Here is a 20,270-nt window from a genome sequence, read left to right on the forward strand (position 1 = left end):
AAAAGGGGATTTGGGAGATTCAAATGGGTCCGGTTCTTCAGTGGGTTCTAGGATGTTCTTTGGACATGGTTGAGAAACATAAAATGAAATCACGCACAGGCTGAGTGAACTGCACATCATGAAGAGTGGGCCCTTATCTCTTGCATCATACTCTCTCTCTCTCTCTTTCTGTCTCCGTCTCTCTCTGTCTCCACATTCTCCAGTTTCAGAGCAGCTACGGAGATGGATTTTCTTTTACATTAAAAAATCCAGTTCAGATATGGATGCAGACAATTATCGTGGCTTAAAGTTTGATTCATTTTTCTACATTTTCTACACTAAACTGAACTCAGTCAGATCCATGCACATCATTGCTCTGTCGTGTCATGCCTTATCCTCCTGGATCATGCAGAAAGTCCTCTGAGCAGACCGTCAAGGCTCCTCAGATATAACTGTCTCCCTGTCCAAGCCTTCGAGGAATGTCCAAACAATAAGCCAAGACATTCAAAGTATGTACAATATGCTTGTTGTCCCAGTGCAGCATCAGCGTCAGCACTGTTATGTGTAGGCCAAGATGGTAATCGTTCTCATCATGTGGGCAGGTGACTCGTCATTTAGAGTGACATGCAGAGAGTTTCTGCTCCTTCTAGTAAAGTACTTGCAAGTACTTCAATGGAAGGATATTTAGTAGAGCGATAGTAATAAAAAAAAAAAGTGTTTATGATTTAGTATTTTCTGGTGACCTTTGCTCACGGGGCAGCTGTTATCGTATCGGCAGCAGTTTGTCTGCCAACTGTAGAGTTGGAGGTTGATGTCTTTGACTCATCTATGTGTGTGTGTGTGTGCGTGTCTCTGGGATGTTTTTCATTAATTGTTTTCCTTGTTGTATTTCCTAGATAAGACAGTTAATTAAGATAGTTTTAGACACAGATAACCCTCACCGTCCATGAACACCCAGGATTCATTCTGATTCATCACAGAGTAGCTGTGGATTAATCGTAATTCCTCATGACTAATCACAAAAAACAAAACAAAACTTTCCTTAATGACTAGAATAGATTTTTTTATCTGTATATTACTGGAAGAGAGAGAGAGATAACAGCAGGTGACTAATCTATATTATTGCACTATAAATACACACACACACATATGAATATATATATATATATGAGTATATATGTACATACATAAACATATATACATAGGTGTGTGTATATGCCCGGAGCAAAGACTGACTCCAACCCCATTTGAAAACTAATGTGAGCTCCTCTTCAGTTATTGGTTCCCACTTTACTGTAGTTTTCTTAAGCCACAAATGAAAGACTTCAACTCAGTGATATGATGGTATGATATGGTGCGATCATATTTATTTATTATTCAGGATACAAATAAGGAGCATTAGAATATTCCAACAAAACCAAACAAACATACTTTGTCACAAGTATAAAATTTGTAGTTCTCTTTTTTTTTGTCTTCTTCTTCATGAAACCCAACTCGGGACAAAAACATTCTTTGAAAAAAGTGCCATTTTAAGGCCTTTCAAGAAGGTAACACCGCAAAAACAGTGGCTCCTCTGTAAAAGAGGAAAACTGACACGTACAACGGCAGTACTGTGTACTTTTTTTATAGTATAAATAGATCTGGATTTGACTTCAATCACTGTAATAAAGACTTGTTTCCCTTATTTTCATTAAAAGCAAGGGGCGAAAATGGTTTTTGGGGTTTGTTTGTAAACTTGCTGCACAGTCGTGATGAGACTGAATCACATCCACGACTCTCAGACCTAATTTCTCCGAAAAAAAAAAAAAAGAAAAAAACAAAAAGTGCAACCTTTATAAGGCATTTTGGCTGAAGTTCTGGCAACACTGGGTTGATGAAATCCCAGAAAACATTAGGGTAAAAAGACAACTTTTACACGTGACTCGATTGCCTTATCTGGGGGAAAGGGGAATTCATACGAGTGTTTTACAAAAAAAAAGTGCGATGCAGCTCAATCCCCACGCAGCACAGTGCAGTGGGTGTGAAGAGTCCACACACCCCTGTGAAAATGCTGCGTTTTAGTGTTAAACAATGACACCAATGATATCTGATTTTGGATCGTCTTCCATTCCACCATAATCCTCCACAACTTAACTGTATTTTATCAAAACACTAGAAAAATTAACTTAAAAAATTGGACTAGTGTTTTGGAAACTAAACTGTGTCTCTGTCTGGACAGACACCTTGGAGGTTGGACAGAAAAAAAGGGGAATTTTATTTTAATTTTTTAAATAGAGTCATAAATGGTGCTGATTACTGAAGTCCCAGTTGATTTTTCAGTTGCTTTAATAGCGGGGACCACACGACATTTTCACTATTTTGGAATACAGTCGTCGGCCGATTTTGACGGTTCAGTGGGCCAGATTCAGCCTGCAGGCCGCCAGTTTACGGTCACTGCCATAGACAGTACATTGGCAAGGAAAATGCTGGGCATCGCCAACAGTGCCCTTACCAAAATAAAGCCAACTCCAGCAGAGATGGGCGCTTGGTTTACGAAAAAACCCATCGGCCATCTCTGCCAGCAGGTGGAGCCACTTTAGGATGTTTATTATTTGGGATACAATAATGACAAATTGAAAAAAAACCTTGGTGTTATTGTTTTACAGGGTGTTGAACTTTAAACACCAACTCTTCCGACACCAGAGAACCTCCAGTGATACTCACTGACTGAGAGCTGAGCGGCCGGACGGTTCCACAGACCAGTGGGTGAGAACCCGTCCGTACAACATCGTCTGTGTGGTGAGTCTAAAGACTTACAGAAAACACACAGACCACCTCAACTGAAAAAAAGTCAAAAACCTCCCCAAGACCAACCTCGACCTTCTCTTGAACCAAACACAGCACTAACTGACAGAAGTTTGAGTGACAGGCCCTCAGTCTCACATGACCCAAAAAAAAACAAAAAACAAAAAACCACACGCGCACATAGTTTCAATAAAGCTCTCCAGGTGCTAAAGACTGTTAATAAATAGCACATTAATAAATAGATATAGTAAATTATTCTGCAATTTGTCAGGCTTTTACACTTTCACTCACCCCCCCCCCCCCCCCCCCCAGCCTGTCCCTCGCACCACTGTCAATTAAAAGAACGATATCTGAGTCTGCACTTTTTTTTCATTCTCTCTGTGGCTGTTGGAAAATATAAAGCTGTGCTTGCATTTGTCACCATGTCAATGGCTGTGGATGACGGTGGAAATATAAGAGACCCACACGCGATTTATGAAAAGGTTTACAAGTCCGGTATTATACTCAGGAAGAGGTTTAACTTAGAATCAGAAAGGAAGGTAATCACCACCGCGCCACTGAAATGCTGCTATACCTGTTGCTACCTCCTGTCCATATCACAACAGCACAGTCTGATGTTATCGGCCGCTCAGCCACTTTTGTTGCTGCCGTCACCTGTTCGCTGGACACGAGCGTGGACGGTCGCCTTAGACACCATCTTGCGATCCGTGGCCAGACCCAAGAAGCACATGAGGTCTATGAAGGCGGTGGTGAGGTTCAGCTTCCATCCAAATTCACCGGTGGCGTAGTCGAAGGGGAACGTGTGGTGGTAGTTGTGGAAGCCTTCGCCTGGAAAAAAAAAACAAAAACAAAATTACAATGACTATATAAACAAAAAACAAAATAACCTGAAAATACCCAATCCTACTGAAGAGACTGTTGAAGAGAAATATTGATACACAATTAATTATCAATTATTCTGTCAATCCTAGAATAAATAGCTAAAAATAGCTGTTGTTATGTTGTTATTTCAGTTGCTTTGATACTGGAGACCACACCCTTTGAATCCAGTCGCGAGCCAAGTTCCACGGTTCACTGGGCCAGATTTGGCCTGCAGACTTTTAGCTAGAATAAATAGCTAAAAAATAAATCAAATTAAATCCACTTTGTGCAGTTCTATATTTCATATCAACAACATACTGTAAGATACTCGTTCTTACCCATGGCACTGATTGCGACCAGAGGGTTTTCCCGGGGGTTAATGGTCTTGTCGTAGGGTCTCATGCCCCACATGTGAGCGGCACTGTTGACCAGCCATGTGGCATTGAGCACCACAGCGTATCTCAGCAGGCCAGGGACGAAGTAGGCCACCAGCAGAGATTCACCCCAAAAGTACCAGGGCACCAGGGTGGGCACGAGGAAGCAGAAGATCAACACTGACATTTTGTAGTGTCTGCGAAAGAAATACAACACAGTATTATGTACTACGGTGGGATCTCCAGATACCAGCTACCTGAAATGCAAGTTACGAGTAAGCAACTGCAAGATTTTCCTCGTGACACGAGGAAACATCGAGTTACGAGCGCTCAACTGAGCACGATGTCTTGCTGACTCTCGAGTGACTTAGTTAACTGGGTTTAATCTTCTAACTTTCACATGAAATGCAACAGAACCACCATTTTTTATATATAAATCTGTCCAAATCTGGGGATTCAAATGTATAATCCATCTATGCAGACCAGGCATTTAATGTCTAGAAAACTAGAGCTGTTTATTTGAAAGGAAGCAACCTTGAATGGAACGTAGAAACCACTGTGGTGTCAATTTCCAATGCCAACTAAACTGTACGCTCCATTAGACCACAGTGACAACATGCTGACAACATAATGTACATTATTTGACTGCTAAAACAGCGTCTGTGCCAGTGGAGGTCACAGGCCACTGTCAATGCTGAGATTACAAACATCGAAGCCAACAGTAACACCTCTGTGCACGTTCAATGACTGTACACAGCTGCCGGGGCTTTTGGACGGGACGGCGATCATCCGCGTTAATCCCACATTGACCGAGGGCACAAATGAAAAACTGGGAATGCTTCCAGAGCAAAGAAAGAGCAGGCTAACAAATGGCCAGCGAGTGGACGCTGCATGTGCACGCCGTCATTTACTCTGTGACAGCATCACCTTATCAGTACATTTGTTATCTTAGTCACTTTGACCCCTGATAAAACATCCGATCCGACTGAGAGAACATGACTTGTAATAACATCCCGAGTTGTGTAAATACCTAAAAATGACATGATTCAGTGACAGACTGAATATGGACATTCATTGCTGTCCACATATTCAAGTGTCCTAGTGTTGAATGGACAAATACCATTTTCCACCATTTGTCCTTGTAAGCAGGTCAACTATGTCAGCAATTATGAGGAAAAGGACATGAGCAAGTCACCACAGATTACCACAGAGCAACAAAACACTTTGTACTACTGCTGTCAAAGCTCTGCTCACTTCCTGTTCAGCTGTGCGTGTTAACTGTGCAAAAAGTCTCGTTTTTTTGCTCACCGTCTCTGAAACATCACCACTTTATCCGCCTTCAGGTCGGACAGGTCCAGCTTCCGTCCCTTTTCGATGACATCGGGGTGTTTGCGGACGAGCAGCCAGCCGATGTGCGAGAAAAAGAACCCCCTGGTGGCATTGTGAGGGTCCGCGTCTGTTTCAGAGTACTTGTGGTGGACCCTGTGGTCCCTCGCCCACTCGTATATGTCATTCTGCGTCGCACAAAACACAAGCGGAGGAGAGAGGGGATTAGGTCGTGAGATCTAACCATGTAACAAAGTTGCTTTATTTAAACCGTTGATTCCCAACCTCTGTGCAATGGATCACTTAATTTGTCCCAAAACTATTATTTATTTATTTATTGCAAATATTTTATCTTTGTTCGTTAATATGTGACAAGCAGAACGATTAGACCCTCTTTAGCTAGGTGGCAGCAGATTAAAACTAAAACAAAAAGATAATAGCTGTAGAACAAGATTTTTGTGAGTGTCTTTCTTCAATTCCTGCCAGTATATCAGTGTTGTCTTCAACTAAACAGGAGTACACTACATATATTATTTGTGAGATTTTTGTCTGATTTACACTGTGTTACCTGAAAGGCCATTGAGTTGGCACTGGCAAGAAATATACTCAGCGGAACAGAAGCCTTGTAGGTCCTGTGGCTCCATAATCTGTGAGCACCAGCCGTCACGCCGAGAGCACTGATGAGGTAGCACACTGTACCTACGAAGGAAACATGCAAAAACATGTCAGAACAACACTCAGATTAATTTTTCTCCACTGGGGGCGGGGTCACTGGGACACAACACGTTCTTTCCACTGCACTCATTACATAAGTCATGTGTCTGAGGAGATGGGACTGAACAGCGGGAGCACGCGGCTTTCGTCTGCCCTCGCATTTAATTTGCTGTTCTAAAAACGCTGCTGCCCAGACCAGATGGACCCGGATCGGGGCTCGAGTCTGGCAGAGAGCACAGTGGTGTCACAGTGGTGTCACGCTGCTGACAATGGGTCGTCTGTGAAAGAGGTGATTGTGCTTTGTCCTTTCCAGAAGTTATGCAGTACCAGAGTGGTTACAAAGTTACTGTTCAGGAATTTCAGTTGTCACCTTCAACTATCTGTATCAGTTGCTTTTTATTACTTGGTCTACTAGTGTGCTTCTTGAATTTTTATACACAGAGTTGTTACAGGTGTAGCAGCTGATCAATAATAAACATTTGGCAAAGATTAACCTGCCTGCAGCAGGGGCTGAATTAGTTTAAATTGTGACATGTAAGTATCAAAATATCAATATACATTTATTTTTGCTTATTTATTATCTGTGATTTTTAATTGAATAATAAAGACGTAAACTTAAAATTTTAAATAGTATGCATGTACTTGAACTTGAACTAGATAGTGACACATACTTTCTCTTTCCTTATATGACCATATTTAATTATAGAAGGCATTATTTAAAAAAAGGAAGTAGCATTTTGTTCTTAACTCATGACCCAAGGCCATCAAACAGGTCTAATAGCACCCCCTGTGGGAGTGGCTACTACTTTTTATGTACTCTTTACTCATTACTTGTGCATATATTGTATTAACTAATCCCTTTAAAAATGAACCAAAAGACAAAAACAATCCAAATTATCTTTATCTTAAAAAAAATCAAGCAAAATAAAAAACTTTGATCATGCATTTCTGAGTGTAGTTGAGATGCATTCAGTTTAACAGGAAGTGCTCTGTGCCACAACGCGTTTTGTTTTATTTTGTAATAAAATTGTTATTATTTTAAAAACTGAGACCTGGTGAGACTTACTGGTGGGCCCTTTTCAGTCCACGGGCCGTAGCTTTAACATTCGTTATGCAAGCTGGGTTAAGAAATGCAGGCGCCCAAAGAGGCCTTGGAAATAAATGTTTGCTTGCTCGTCGTCATTTGCCGTAATGTCACGCGGGAGACGCGTGATTAACCGAAACGATTAAGGTGAATTTTTGTGATGCGCGACGTGTTGTGTGCAGTGGAGACGATCGCTCTAACGTGACTCATGTTCTCCATGTTCTCCACTGACACCGTGTTTAGCAGTGACCACACAACATCAGCACATCCTGTTCTCTGGCCTGCAGAACGCCGAGCAGCTGAGCCTGCCGCTGAAACAATGCAAAAACAATGATAATACTGACAAAAATCATAAAAAATAATGATTATGACAATAATACTCACTCCACACAAGAGTTGGCGCCGACGCGGAGGGGGCGAGGGTCAGTCCATAAAGTGCAGCAACATGTAGGAGCGACATAAGGATGATGTTCCTCCACACCGGTATTCTCGGCGGTTTGGGACCGTCTTTGTTTTTAAACGTGTCGTCAAAAACATCCTCCACCGTGGACACCTCGGTCGCGGCGTCGCCGTTCTGTCGCTTCTCTCCGTGTTGACTCCTGCTCTCCGTTTCGGTCATGGTCGATCAAAGCTCTGTGGAACAACAGGGGAGGAGAATAGGAATAAGGTGCTGCGTGAATTGCACGCAGTTAGATGCAGCTGGAGTGGAGTAGAGCGAGAGAGAGAGAGGGGAGGAAAAGGAGGAGGAGAGCGAAGGAGAGGAGGAGGTACGGCGGCTGGATGTGTACATGCAGCGGGAGTCGCGGCTTCGACTGTGCTGCTGAAGATCCAGACAGAATGTAATATAAACCCGAGACTGAGGCGGAGACAGGACCGTGTAAAAGAACCGTGGACAGCAGGCCCGAACCGAGACTGTTCTGTTCGGGGGGTGGGATGTTAAATCGGGGGTGTGGTATTTTTTATTTATTTATATATATATTTTTAATATATATATAAATTATTATACAGTATATTATAATTATATATATTTTCAATGTATATATTAGACATTAATGGTCAAATATATACTTGGGGCCAGACAGTGACACAGTGGTTAGTGTCCTTGCCTTACAGTGAGAATAAAAGTTGTTCGATTCCTGGTGGTAACAGATGGTCTGATGCTGTGATGACTTCAAACTCACCTGTGATTTAACTGCAAATATTGAATGAATGCTTTTTTATATATATATTAACTATTAAAGTGCAGTAAACAAATCAACTACAAGAATGGTTTATTCAAACTCAGCTGTTTATCACAGATACTACAATCCTACTGGACACTAGCTGCAATGGGTGAACTATAGAAAAACAATTAATTTATCAATCATCAATCATAACAAATATGTGGAACTTTTAGTCTTGTCACATTTTTTCCTAATGATACAACCATTCATACTTTACACAGTTGTTGTCATTGTCCAAGTCTTACTCACCGTGCCGTGATCACAGAAAACAACAAAGCTGCTGAGGGAGTCCTGTGCACAAAGATGTAGATGAAGATTTCAAAAAAACAAATTGAAGATGTTGAAGCGTGAAGTCCTCTCCCACCAGCTATTTTAAACTGGTTTTAAACGCAGGTGATGGTGATGATATGGTATCAGCTCTGAGTTCCCATTGGCTCTTTGCTGAACTGATGTGCACCGCCCTTGGTTTGTTCATATCTGGAAGTCTTATCGCAGGGAGAATACATTGCTGTTGCAAAATCTTTATATCTTCACCCCCTTAACAAATAAAATCATGCGACAGGTCACAGACGGCATTATGTCATGCTGGGTTGCTAATGTGACCTCGGGGAGAAGAAGTGGAACTCTGTGGCTGTAGCTTAACACCACTGTATACAGTATCATATGATCATCATATGATGATTAAAGTCATGATTAGAACATAGAAACATGTGGCTTCTATGTGACCAGAGAGCAGTCCTAAAAAGAATCTAAAATAGGAACCTTACATTTGCATGTAAACCCAGTGACACAGTGCACTGGTAAACAAGTTCATTTCCTCTCACAGGCACCATCTAGATCATTTGGGCACAATAATGACATTTCTTCATTCAGGCGATAAAACAATATCCAATCATTGTGCGCTGTCTGTTGCAATACATGACCTCATTCAAACAAAAGTGACTGCAAATAGAGGGGGTGGCAAAATGAGGAGGGAAAGGGACGGGGGGGGGGACGTCTGCTGACACACCACAGATACTGAAATCATGACCGTCAGTAAACTTGAATAAACGTGGTCTGAACTCTGGGGAAATTGTGAAACGCCAGGAGTGTGTATTTGGGACATGCAACCAAAAGATATTGGCACCGCCACCAAGTGTGCAAACACAGCTACTGCAGGTAAAAGAAAAGAAGATGAGCTGTTGTTGGTGTTAAAGTAGTGTGTGAAAGATGTTGAAGGATCTGTGGTCATAAAATAATGTTGAAAATAAATACAAATAAATGGGTAAATTATAGAATTTTGGACTCTCCTTACAGCCACTGCACAAAAAGAAATGACAATGTTCAAAAGTTATATTTATTCCTTCTTTTTGAGGGGCATATAACTTTTCTTGAAGACTGTATTGTTTATTATAAGTGTATCAGACTCTTTTCAGATAAAACATTAAAAACACAGCCCTTGTGTTCCTTTCTACCCAATGTGAAAATCTAAAAGTTGAGGCCAAAGTGTGGACCTTCTTCTACCTCTCGAGCAGCAGCACCAGTTCACAGTGAGGAGTGTGTGGAAACATGTCCACAGGCACAGCTAGAGTTGGTGTGAAAGGCTCTCCCGTGAGTTTTTTCTGTGAGTCACGTTCACAACAAAGCTCCTTGAAGTTCCTCATAGCTTCTCCATCTGGTTTACATGAAACGTAGACCAGGCGACGGATACGAGGCTGGTTCCGTAAAGCTCGAACCACTCTGGGGTGCAGGCCAGCCCGGGAGGGGTTGACCACAGCCGTGAGGCCCGTGTCGTCATGACTTAACCTAGCCATGAGAGCAGGGACCACCACCTCGGCCTTCCCAGGGATAAATTCACAATTCAGTAAGTTATTGAGGGATGCGTTGTGTCGAGCGTCTTCCACCGCCTGTTCAACGAGCTCTATGCCAATGACCTTGTCCACCCGCGAGGAGATGGTGATGCCATTAGCACCTGTGCCGCAGCACACGTCTAGAAGTGTACCGCCCAGTTTTGTTCTTTCGCCGCCCTCTCCAGTATTCGGGGTGCACAGGTCTCTTACTGTTCTGTACAGCACCTCAGCAGCGGTGTGGTTCACTTGGAAGAAAGCGTCTGGAGAAATGCGGAACTTGAAGCCAAGGACCTGTAAATGGCAAAACAAAGCCAAACAAATGATAAACTTCATATAGACATGTGGGTTTCCTGCTATATCTGTCATTACATCCTATTTGCATACAGTAGCTACACAACTCACCTAAAAAGACCTAAGGTTGAACTGAGCCATTAAAACTTTACCCATACACTACACTACTGCCTGTCAAAATGTGGGCGGAGCAAACATTGCGGTTTAAAGATAAAGGCTTACGACTTCCTATTTTTAAACTAAATCGTGTTACTAACATTCCATGTAGACCTCAAGGAACCATATTGATCTGCATAAAAGAAGCATAATGTGTCCCCTTTAATTGGGTAACGTAACTTTTGAATTAGTCTAAATGTCAAAACTCATATATTGTTCTTTTGCCCTGCTAGCGCATTATATTACCTCTTCATACATGTGAGGCTGACCATGTAGGAGCTGGTAGGGAGATTGTTCGTGAGTGCAGCGGGTCATGACGCTCTCTTGAAAGAACAGCGAGTCCAGCTGACACACTGATCCAGGGCCGTGTATGAAGTATTCCTGCAGGTCAGCCTTGTGGATGGACACCTCCTCGGGTGTGAGTGTCTGAGGGTGAAAGTACACTATAGCCATGGTGTGGCCCTTGTGGTTGGTTCTCACTGTGATTTCTCTCCAGTGACCACCAGTGTGAAAGAGCAGGCACGGCTTCAGAGGAGAGCGGCGTATGAAGTCCTGGTAGCATCTTGCCACCAGCTTGTGTTTCTCTGGCATGTTGAGAAGGTGGTCTCCGTTGACACAGACAATGTTATTTCGTCCGCCTGTGCCTAGATAAAATCCAACGGTCTTCTCATTTCCATCAACTCCTTTGTTGACGTTGAATGTGGACTTGTTCCTGTAGCCATTCTGCACTGGTGACGGAAGGATGGGTAGGACAGTAAAGCTGGGTTTGTGCTTAACAGATGATGAGGTTTGTGACTGGGAGTCCCCAATAAGATACCAAGAGAGCTGAGAGAGAATCTTTAGCTGTTGTTTTTGCTTGACCTCAAGTTGCTCCTCATAGCTGAGCCTCCACAGAGGAGTAACCACATCAGCCAGATTTTCCTCCCACGACTGTTCAACAGACCAGGGAGGATGTTTGTAAGTTTTCTTCTTGAATTTATTGAACTTTGATTCCCTCTTGTCGACTAAACTGGAGTTATATGTTGAAAAGAGGCCTGTTTTCTTTGAAAAATTAACAATATAATATCTCAATAAAACGACTGACCTGTTACAAAGAGCTGCCATAATCGCTTTACGTTAACCGAGTGCCGTATCGTATAGCGTAACACACTCGTGTGTTTTCGATTCAATTTATACGATGTGGCTTTGATATCCGGCAACTTGTTTCGACGTCAGCTCCCTGCGCCCCGAACCAAGTAAACATTTCCGTTTTTCTTGCGATGGATTCAAACAAGGACGAGGCAGATCGCTGCATCAACATAGCTATAAATGCAATCAGTAACAATCAACATGACAAAGCCAGAAAGTTTTTGGAGAAGGCACAGCGTCTTTTCCCGACGGATCGAGCCGAAAGTACGTCGAGTAATAAGCTGTTTCCACGGTGATTGGTGTCTGACGATAGGCCATCGCGGTTAGCTAACTTTAGCTTAGCCAGCTAAGCATTTCTACATCTGCTCATTTTACACCCTGGAATTTGCAGTATTTGCAACTACGACTAGCAGTGTTTCGTCCAGGTGGTTCGTTATATTAGTTAAAATATTTTTCCCTGTGTAAGAGGAGTTGTTATTGTCCTGTTTTGGTAGTCTGTTGGATAACTGTACTATAGGATAAATCTTCACTTCTAACTCGAGTTGAGTTCAACGTTTTAAATCATTTTTATTTGTAGGTGCAGATTAAACCTGTTATACAAATTCCCTTTGTTTGTGCAGAAGCTATAAAATATGATTCTTTCTTTGGTGTTACCGATTATTATGTTTACGTTAAGAGAGGGTTAACTTGTAGGAGGCAGCCATGTTGGGTTTACAGAAGTAGAAGTTCTACATCCACACGGTATATTCTCAGTTTAATTGCTGATCTTAATCTATAATGACCGGCATGTAAACAGAAGAGCTGTGTATTTTTGACAGAGACACAGTGAAGTGTCTGGTCAGATGACAACTTCAGTTTGCAGGTTTCTGTAGAACAAGTGTCAATAAAATCGTCAAGAAGGTTTTCAGTAATGTTCTAAAGCCCAGTAGAAGTACAGGTAGCCAATGATGCTTCAGTATATGTCATGGTGCTAAATTATTATAATAATGCTATTATTGTTTATTTATTTTATAGAGTTAATGGACTCGTTAGCACAAAACGGAAAGCCTCCGGAGGCGAATGGAGCTGCAATGAACGGAGACGGTCCCTCAATGAGACACCGATCCCACAAAGAAGAGGCAAATAGCACACAGACGACCTCAGACTCAACCAAGACCTACACAGCAGAACAGATGGAAGCTGTCAGGAAGTGAGGATTAATTTTTTTCTTGCTAAATGAGTGTTTGGAAAATCTTAATACCAATGCTTGTGATGATCGTGAGGGTCCCAAAACAAAAGGTTAATGTGATGAAAATGTTTGTAGTGTTGAGATCTGACCAGTCTACTGCTGTCCTTTTTATCTGCAGGATTAAGGCCTGTAAGGATTATTATCAAATTCTGGGAGTTGAAAAAACAGCCACCGATGAAGATCTTAAAAAATCTTACAGAAAACTGGCTCTTAAATTTCACCCAGATAAAAATCATGCACCTGGAGCCACAGAGGCATTTAAAGGTAAACCATGTTAATGCTGCATTGCCATTTTGTTCAGATGCTACAGAGGTGACCAGACTGATTAATGTTTTCTCTTTTCAGCTATTGGTAACTCTTACGCTGTTCTGAGTAATCCTGAGAAACGAAAGCTGTACGATAACTACGGAGAGGAGAGACACAGCCAACACCAACACAGACATCACCGTGAGTTTGAAGCAGATATTTCACCTGAGGACATCTTCAACATGTTCTTCGGTGGAGGGTTCCCAACAAGTAAGTTAATTCAGATCTTAGTCCTTAGTCCAAAGTCAGACCACCGGTAAGCCTTATTCCTAATGTTTTTGTTTTTTCAAATATCAGGTAATCTTTACAGAAATGGAAGGATGCACTTTGCACATCATACTCGGCAGGAGAGACGAGGCGAACAGCAGGGAGACGTGAGTCCCGGCCTGCGTGATATTCTAGATAAACCTAATGCTTCTCAAGCTTCTCACTCCTGTTTTGCTGGAGCACCACATGGACTTGGAATTCATTGCTTGGATTCCCAGCTAATTTCTATTAATTTTCTAACCTTAATTTATTTATTTTTTGCTTCACAGAGAGGCCTTGCACTCTTTGTCCAGCTGATGCCGATCTTAATCCTCGTCCTTTCTGCCCTCAGCCAGTTGATGGTCACTCAGCCTCCATACAGCCTCAGCTACAGACCGTAAGTGCTAATCTGGCTACAGACAGCTGACAACAACCACCACAACATACAAACATGCAGTTTGACTCACCCCATGGACGTCGTGTCTCCTTTGCCTACAGGTCCGTCGGACATATTCACAAAAGACATACGTCCAACCTGAAGGTGCTGTACTATGTGGGGGAACAGTTCACTGAAGAATATTCTGGGAACAATCTGAAGAATGTGGAGAGGAGCATAGAAGGAGACTACATCTCCAACCTCAGGAACAACTGCTGGAAAGAGAGGCAGCAGAGTGAGTTTACACTAAAACATTTACAACAAAGAAAAGTGATTTCATTTTTGATGTACTGACGTTCTTCCCTCTGCTGCCCCCAGAGGATGGTTTACTGTATCGAGCCCGTTACTTTCAGGATTCCGATTTGTACCAAAGGGCACAGAGAATGGGAACGCCAAGCTGCTCCAGACTATCCGAGATTGAAGTCATATTAGACGGCTAGAAACCACTTACACGAAATAAAGGTATGTTGCACAAACGTTTAGGTTTTAGATTCCTCATTTGACATAAAGGAGACCTCAGGTGTTATGGAAGCCCAAAATGGGCCCTGGTAGGCTTCAACACGTGATTGCAGAACTTTGACCAAGACAGGGTCATCAATATACTGTAGGCCATCGAGGGGTCACTGTTTAATGGATTTTCTTTAGTGAACGATATTTAAAGTCTCTGAAAGTTGGTTTTAATTAATTCCAGCAAAAAGAAAAAAACTTGTCATTGTGTAAAAAAATAGAAGAGAATTCCAGTAACGTGATAATGACAATAAAAATATGAGATTAAATTGTGTGACAGCAGCTTAAAAGTGTTTACATGGTTTGAATTTATCTTGACTGTGCACCACTGATAGTGAGCTTTTCTCATGATTAGACCAAACGATCAATGTCAAAGTTGAAACAGAGTTTCTTGGCTGATGTGCAGATGTGCAGGAATGAAGCTTATCCAGTGGAAAGTGCTTGTGGCCAGATTATCTTTTTTGTCTCTCTCTGCAGGTTCTTCACTACTTGAAAATAATTTAAAGCAATCTGCTGGAGCTCATTCGAATTGGAGAAAAATCAAGAGAATCAAGAATGCCTTATGTACAGTGGGCAACAAACGAGGATCCAGGGGCAGTCCCTGATTGACTTCCTGTAGAACTGTGAGAAGCTTCAACTTGACCGCAGACTTTTTTCTTAACTATATATATATATATATATTAGTGTCTTCAGGACAGTGAGAGGCCACTGTGGAAATTAGGGGCTTATTTTAACATTTTTGAAAGCTGCTAACATTAGCTTTTTCTCTGACCGAATCTTTTCTGTTTTACTAAAAATTCTTGGAGGAACGTCCCGGCCTTCCCTTGAAAGGATGTCTGAGCCACTTGTGAGGAGATGTGTGTGATTTTTATAGATCATTCTAATGTAAATATTCATCTGAGTTTTAACAGAGCCGGGTTTATGGAAGTAAAGCTCATCATCATCATTTGTATCATCATGTGGATTTTTGCTTGTAGTATGTTGGACTCTTGAGTCTTGGAGAATCATTGCACAAACATATTTATTAATTTAATGATGAAATTGTACAAAGGTTTCTTTAAATTAAAATGTGTCCTTCGACTAATGTGTGTATTGTTTTGTTTTGAATAATGTTCAGAATGTCTACATTAAACAATGTTTAAATCAAAATGAATGTCAACAGTCCAGAAAAGAACACAGTCAATGCAGAATTTAATAAAAAATAATTTATTCGCATCCCTCAAGTTTTTAGTAACAAAATGAGTTTCTGGTTGACAGCATTCGCAAACACATTCTTCACACCTTCCTGGTGTTACTTAAAATTCACAGACTTTCCCTGTTAATACATCATTCTCTTTGGTTGAATAGCAGCCATGAGAAGATTCCTGAGAATAACACAGACGTGTACAATAAGTTTAGTTTCTGGGGCAGCAAATCAGTTCCACTTGTGTCACTTATTTTTCCATGATCAACATGAAATTGGGCTCCAGGAGTATTTGGTCAACAACACTCCTTAATCAACAGGTCCTCTGAGGAGTACAGTTTTCTTTTGATGGCCCTGAAGCTTGTACTGAGCCTCTGAATGCTTCGGTGCCTCGGAGATGTTCCAGACCTCTGTGGAGATCTGCTCCCTTTGAAGAGCTTTTGGACCTTTGGCCACAGTCCACCAGCTTCAAGACGCAGCACAAGAGTTACGTGAAAAGTGGGGACCAGGGAGGCATCTACCACTATTTGCTCCACATTACATAGTGAGTCCTGGTCCCCCCGGTCTATACACAGGTCAATCAGCGCTCCCTTAAGCCCACAGGGCTCACACGAAGACAGATGGAGCAGCTCCTGACTTATACTGTACTGGAGACAGTCAGGTAGGAGCAGTCTGGAGCAGCCCAGGTTGTGGGACGCATTCCTGAGGCTTTCAGTGATGGTCTCTGTGATTTCTGCGGCCAGGGTCTCCTCCAGGGGTTCAGAGAAAATGCTGTTGTCAAATTCTGATAGAGACGTATCTGCAGGAGACCCTGAGAGAACCAAAGATAATGTGTCACTTTTAGGTGTGAAAACAGCCTGTAAACAAAACAACACAGATGCTCTGTTTGCATCCCACCCAAGTCAAAGGCGTTTGTTTAAATCCAACAAAAAGTCAGTGACAACTCACCAGTCTCACTCCTGCAGTTCTGATCTGCTGCGACCCTCTGATTGGTCTTTTTCAGTTCAGTTAGCCTGAGCAGCAGGCTGCCCCAGGACAGTCTCTTCGAGCTCCTGTCCTCTACTGGAGACGGAGGAAAGCTGCCGTCCAGGGATTGACTGCGAGAAAAAGACATCTTCTCCAACAGTTAAGTAATATGGTTGTATGGAAGAATGGTATAAAAAAAATGAAATAAGTGCAGAAGTCAGACCCCTGTGTCAACCCCCGAAAGCCAGACCAGCTGGAAAACTACCGTCACAAGCAGGACAAAGCTTTAAATACCTAAAGCAACGTGCGCCGCCCATTCGTTTTATCAACCAATGAGCTTGGAGCACACGTCCTCAGCGTTTCACTCTGCCTGGCAACATTTTTGGTCTCTGATGGAGTAGAGGAAATCCAACCCCCATGAGTTTTCGAGTTCTGGAGTTTTCCACAAATTTTGACAACTTAGAATAAAAATATAGACAAAAGAATAAACATTTTAACTGATTCATTATGTACATAAGATGGCACCGCCAATGTAGGATAGTTGAGTAAACGGTTTAAACGGCGAAAAAAGACGTTCGCATTTTGGAGAAAAATAACAAAGGGCTTCTGGAAGGAGTCATTCATTCGCATACCTCTGGATACTGACACGTATCACACGTAGACCACGGAGGGCTTTGTTTAAAGTTGCCCGAAGCGATCAAACGATTGACGACAGAATGAAACACTGATTTAGTAACGATAACAACGTTACGTGTCTGGATGTTGTTTTCTTGTAATCCCCTAACATTTATATGCAAAAATATGTTCTGTAAATAACATGTTTCATACTACTGTTTGACCAGCACAATTTAGTCATTAGCAACTTTTTCCCGTATTCTTAGAAACAGTTGTTCTAACATGACAAATTTCAAATTACATTGTTATATGAATCTGTAATTGTAACCAAATTTCCATATTTGGACCATTTGTCCATCTATCTGTTCTACCACATAACTGACCCTTTTTGGGACTAAGTTACATTAAGTTTTCTTCAGTTAAAACATTCAGTTAATGTTCTCTGTTATCCAGCTCAAGAAAGACTGTCTTGGCTTTATTGAAGAAACTGTTTCTTCTGCCATAAACTAAAACAGACATCAATGACCAGTTCCCTCCTACTTTACTGCTTCAGACTTTATTCAGCATATTCTTTTAAAACTACAAACACCTCAAAGGTTAAGCTGCACTCATGATGCTGTGAAGTGACTGTTGTTTGAGATGTGCTTGATAAACAAACTGTCCTTGCCTGAATCAACTGTTGGAGTCATTCCTCCTACTCCTGATCTGCAACTTTTCTGACCAACCCCCCAGCAACACCTCTCTGTCCTGCAGTAGCTTCTCGGAGGATATGGATTTGTATGTTGTGTAATTACTGCAATTACTCAGACAATGCTAACATCCCCAATTTTATAAACATAAGGTTTTAGAAAAAATAACAGCGACAACAACAACGGTAACGACTGATTTCTCCCAGAAAGGGGAGCGACTATTTAATATTGTAATGCACGCAAATTCCAGAGCAGGGCGCTGCTACATCAAGTTTAAAAGGCTTCTGTTTGATTACATGCGCTTATCACCTGAAGTGGAGGTGGGGCAGTGTTCCATATAGAGTTTGGATTTATTGCTAAAGAAAGCAGAAACGAACCTGCATGTTCTCTCGAGGGAGGCACTATATGCTGGCTCAGGGACCCAGATTTGTTTATTTTGTCATTACCACAGCAGTTTGTAGTGTCCACTTCCAAAATCCCAAACATTATTGTTTGATCTCCTAAGAAAATCCCAGCTGATCCAGCTCCATCTCACTAAAATGCATGTTCCTAGAGTGGAAGTGGGCGGCGCTGGCGCCCCACACACACCTGTACCGAATTCCCCGTTTTTCGACAACATAAAAAACGGTGTTAAGTGCTCATGTACAAACGTCTCTTTAGTAACAACGGATCAATTTATACAACAACAATTCCTCCTTTTCGTTTGAAATAAAACACTTTTAAAACAAGCCTTTCAGGTGAATAACATTTGAAAAGTAAGATTCACCATCCGAGTGGACAAATGCTAAATACAGAACTAACTCCTGAGTTCTTACAGGAAACATGACTAAACCAAGACACAAAACGCTAAAGAAAAAAAAATAAACAAAACAACAACAACATGAAAACAGAACTTGGCAAGTTTCCCAACCCCGCAAACGACAAACAACGAAACACATTCAGACAACAATGAAAACAGCGAAGAAATAAAAAGTTCAGTGCCTGGCAGCCATCTTGGATTCCTTTTATAGCCATGTGCTTAATCTGTGACCAATCATCTGACGACGGTAGAAATCTCCCCCAATCACCTTTCGGTTTTCGAGAAGATGAATTTGCATGGAGCGGTTAATCTCAACAGGTGTCTTCGATAGCAATCTGGAAATATTCGCCAGTCACATCGAGGAGTACTTAAATCCAAATTAGCATGCATATATATATATATATATATATACAATACATAATGTATGTGAATTAATTGGAAAATGTACTAAAGTAGTTCTCCCTTCACTGACAGGCTTGACATAAACCATTAACAGAAGGAGGCTACATTACTAAGTGGTATGTGCTGTATTTTGAACTGTAATCACAACAGAACAAGGACGGAAACACAAAAATGTTGTTAAATAACAAAAAATGTTACTAAAACAATAAATATTGGTCATTGGTCAACACAAATAACAAAAAATGTCAACGTGAACATCTCTATCAGCCCTTTAAAACAGCATGAGTTTCACATAAACCACACAATAACATGTATTAGGCCATTTCCAATGTGGAACATCTCCAACAACATTAAATTTGTATGAAGTTGATACCCTTGAGAAATGTAAACTTTTAGGTAAACAAATTTGTATCTAAGGCCCAACGGTGCAGACTATTATCTGCTGTAATCTATACAGTACCCGTTTTTGATGAGAGACGCCTCCACGTTTTGTTAATGAGCATCATCTGATCTTTATGGGCCTTTGTCCTGGAGCTATTCTGGCCATCACAATTGCCTCCCTCTGCTTCACACAAAGCACCAGGCATGGGTAAACTGTACACATGTGACTGACAGGGTGGTGTGTTTTCTTTGCTTTCATAAGGGGATTACATGACCCCCCTCCTCCTCCTCCCCCTACGGCTCTCTGACTCTAAGATTACTCAGCCATTTTTTGTTCTTCAGCTGGCTCCAACAGAACATTGTTGGCCTGTCATGTTCTGCCCTCTTTTCTCACAAGCCCGGTGCATGTGAGCGTCACCTTTTCTACACAGAGTCCAGAGTCTGTGTCTACCTTCAATGTTCAACCTTTCAAAATAAAATTTACAGCATGCAAATCCCGTCAAGGCCTTTGCAAATGTAAATTAACCTGATTTGTTAGTCATAAACATGGTTTGACTGGACGATGACATAGACCCAGCAATGAAGGCAGGGATTTTTTGTTGTTTAAAATGTTGTATCACAGATAAAAACAAACAATCCACAAACTGCATATTTCTACATGCACATGAGATTATAACAAAAAATAATTCAATATTTAAACCTCGCTCTCTTTGTGACCAACATCTCCTCTAAAAACGTTATATAAACTACTTGAAAAGCTGCA

The 20,270-nt window shown here is 41.5% G+C and overlaps 4 protein-coding genes across 5 annotated transcripts; 1 reads left to right on the top strand and 3 right to left on the bottom strand.

Moving 5' to 3' along the window:
* Positions 1-1,316: 1,316 nt before the first annotated feature.
* On the bottom strand, positions 1,317-8,785 carry scdb (stearoyl-CoA desaturase b). 2 transcript variants are annotated; one of them, XM_025061166.1, is made up of 6 exons: positions 8,595-8,785; positions 7,507-7,755; positions 5,893-6,023; positions 5,307-5,512; positions 3,963-4,195; positions 1,317-3,591 (listed from the first exon to the last, which is right to left on the bottom strand). In XM_025061166.1, the coding sequence occupies exons 2-6, from the start codon at positions 7,739-7,741 to the stop codon at positions 3,392-3,394; spliced, it is 1,005 nt and encodes a 334-aa protein (XP_024916934.1). In that variant the 5' UTR covers positions 7,742-7,755; positions 8,595-8,785; the 3' UTR covers positions 1,317-3,391. The 2 variants fall into 2 exon arrangements, with proteins under 2 accessions (XP_024916934.1, XP_008320000.1); XM_008321778.3 differs by lacking the exon at positions 8,595-8,785 and having other exon boundaries at positions 7,507-7,960.
* Positions 8,786-9,663: 878 nt separating this feature from the next.
* Positions 9,664-11,819, bottom strand: trmt2b (tRNA methyltransferase 2 homolog B). Its single transcript, XM_008321805.3, has 2 exons — positions 10,868-11,819; positions 9,664-10,465 (listed from the first exon to the last, which is right to left on the bottom strand). Exons 1-2 carry the CDS (start codon positions 11,723-11,725, stop codon positions 9,845-9,847), a joined length of 1,479 nt encoding a protein of 492 aa, XP_008320027.1. The 5' UTR covers positions 11,726-11,819; the 3' UTR covers positions 9,664-9,844.
* Positions 11,818-15,552, top strand: dnajb12a (DnaJ heat shock protein family (Hsp40) member B12a). Its single transcript, XM_008321780.3, has 9 exons — positions 11,818-12,013; positions 12,764-12,938; positions 13,096-13,241; positions 13,323-13,493; positions 13,581-13,657; positions 13,820-13,926; positions 14,028-14,200; positions 14,284-14,427; positions 14,950-15,552. The coding sequence occupies exons 1-8, from the start codon at positions 11,881-11,883 to the stop codon at positions 14,403-14,405; spliced, it is 1,104 nt and encodes a 367-aa protein (XP_008320002.1). The 5' UTR covers positions 11,818-11,880; the 3' UTR covers positions 14,406-14,427; positions 14,950-15,552.
* A 110-nt stretch (positions 15,553-15,662) lies between these two features.
* On the bottom strand, positions 15,663-18,967 carry LOC103387236 (DNA damage-inducible transcript 4 protein-like). The gene is made up of 2 exons (XM_008321781.3): positions 16,604-18,967; positions 15,663-16,466 (listed from the first exon to the last, which is right to left on the bottom strand). The coding sequence occupies exons 1-2, from the start codon at positions 16,767-16,769 to the stop codon at positions 15,952-15,954; spliced, it is 681 nt and encodes a 226-aa protein (XP_008320003.1). The 5' UTR covers positions 16,770-18,967; the 3' UTR covers positions 15,663-15,951.
* Between the last annotated feature and the right edge of the window lie 1,303 nt (positions 18,968-20,270).

The sequence above is a fragment of the Cynoglossus semilaevis genome, chromosome 12 (genome assembly GCF_000523025.1).
Source record: "Cynoglossus semilaevis isolate Cse_v1.0 chromosome 12, Cse_v1.0, whole genome shotgun sequence".
Classification (NCBI taxonomy): domain Eukaryota; kingdom Metazoa; phylum Chordata; class Actinopteri; order Pleuronectiformes; family Cynoglossidae; genus Cynoglossus; species Cynoglossus semilaevis.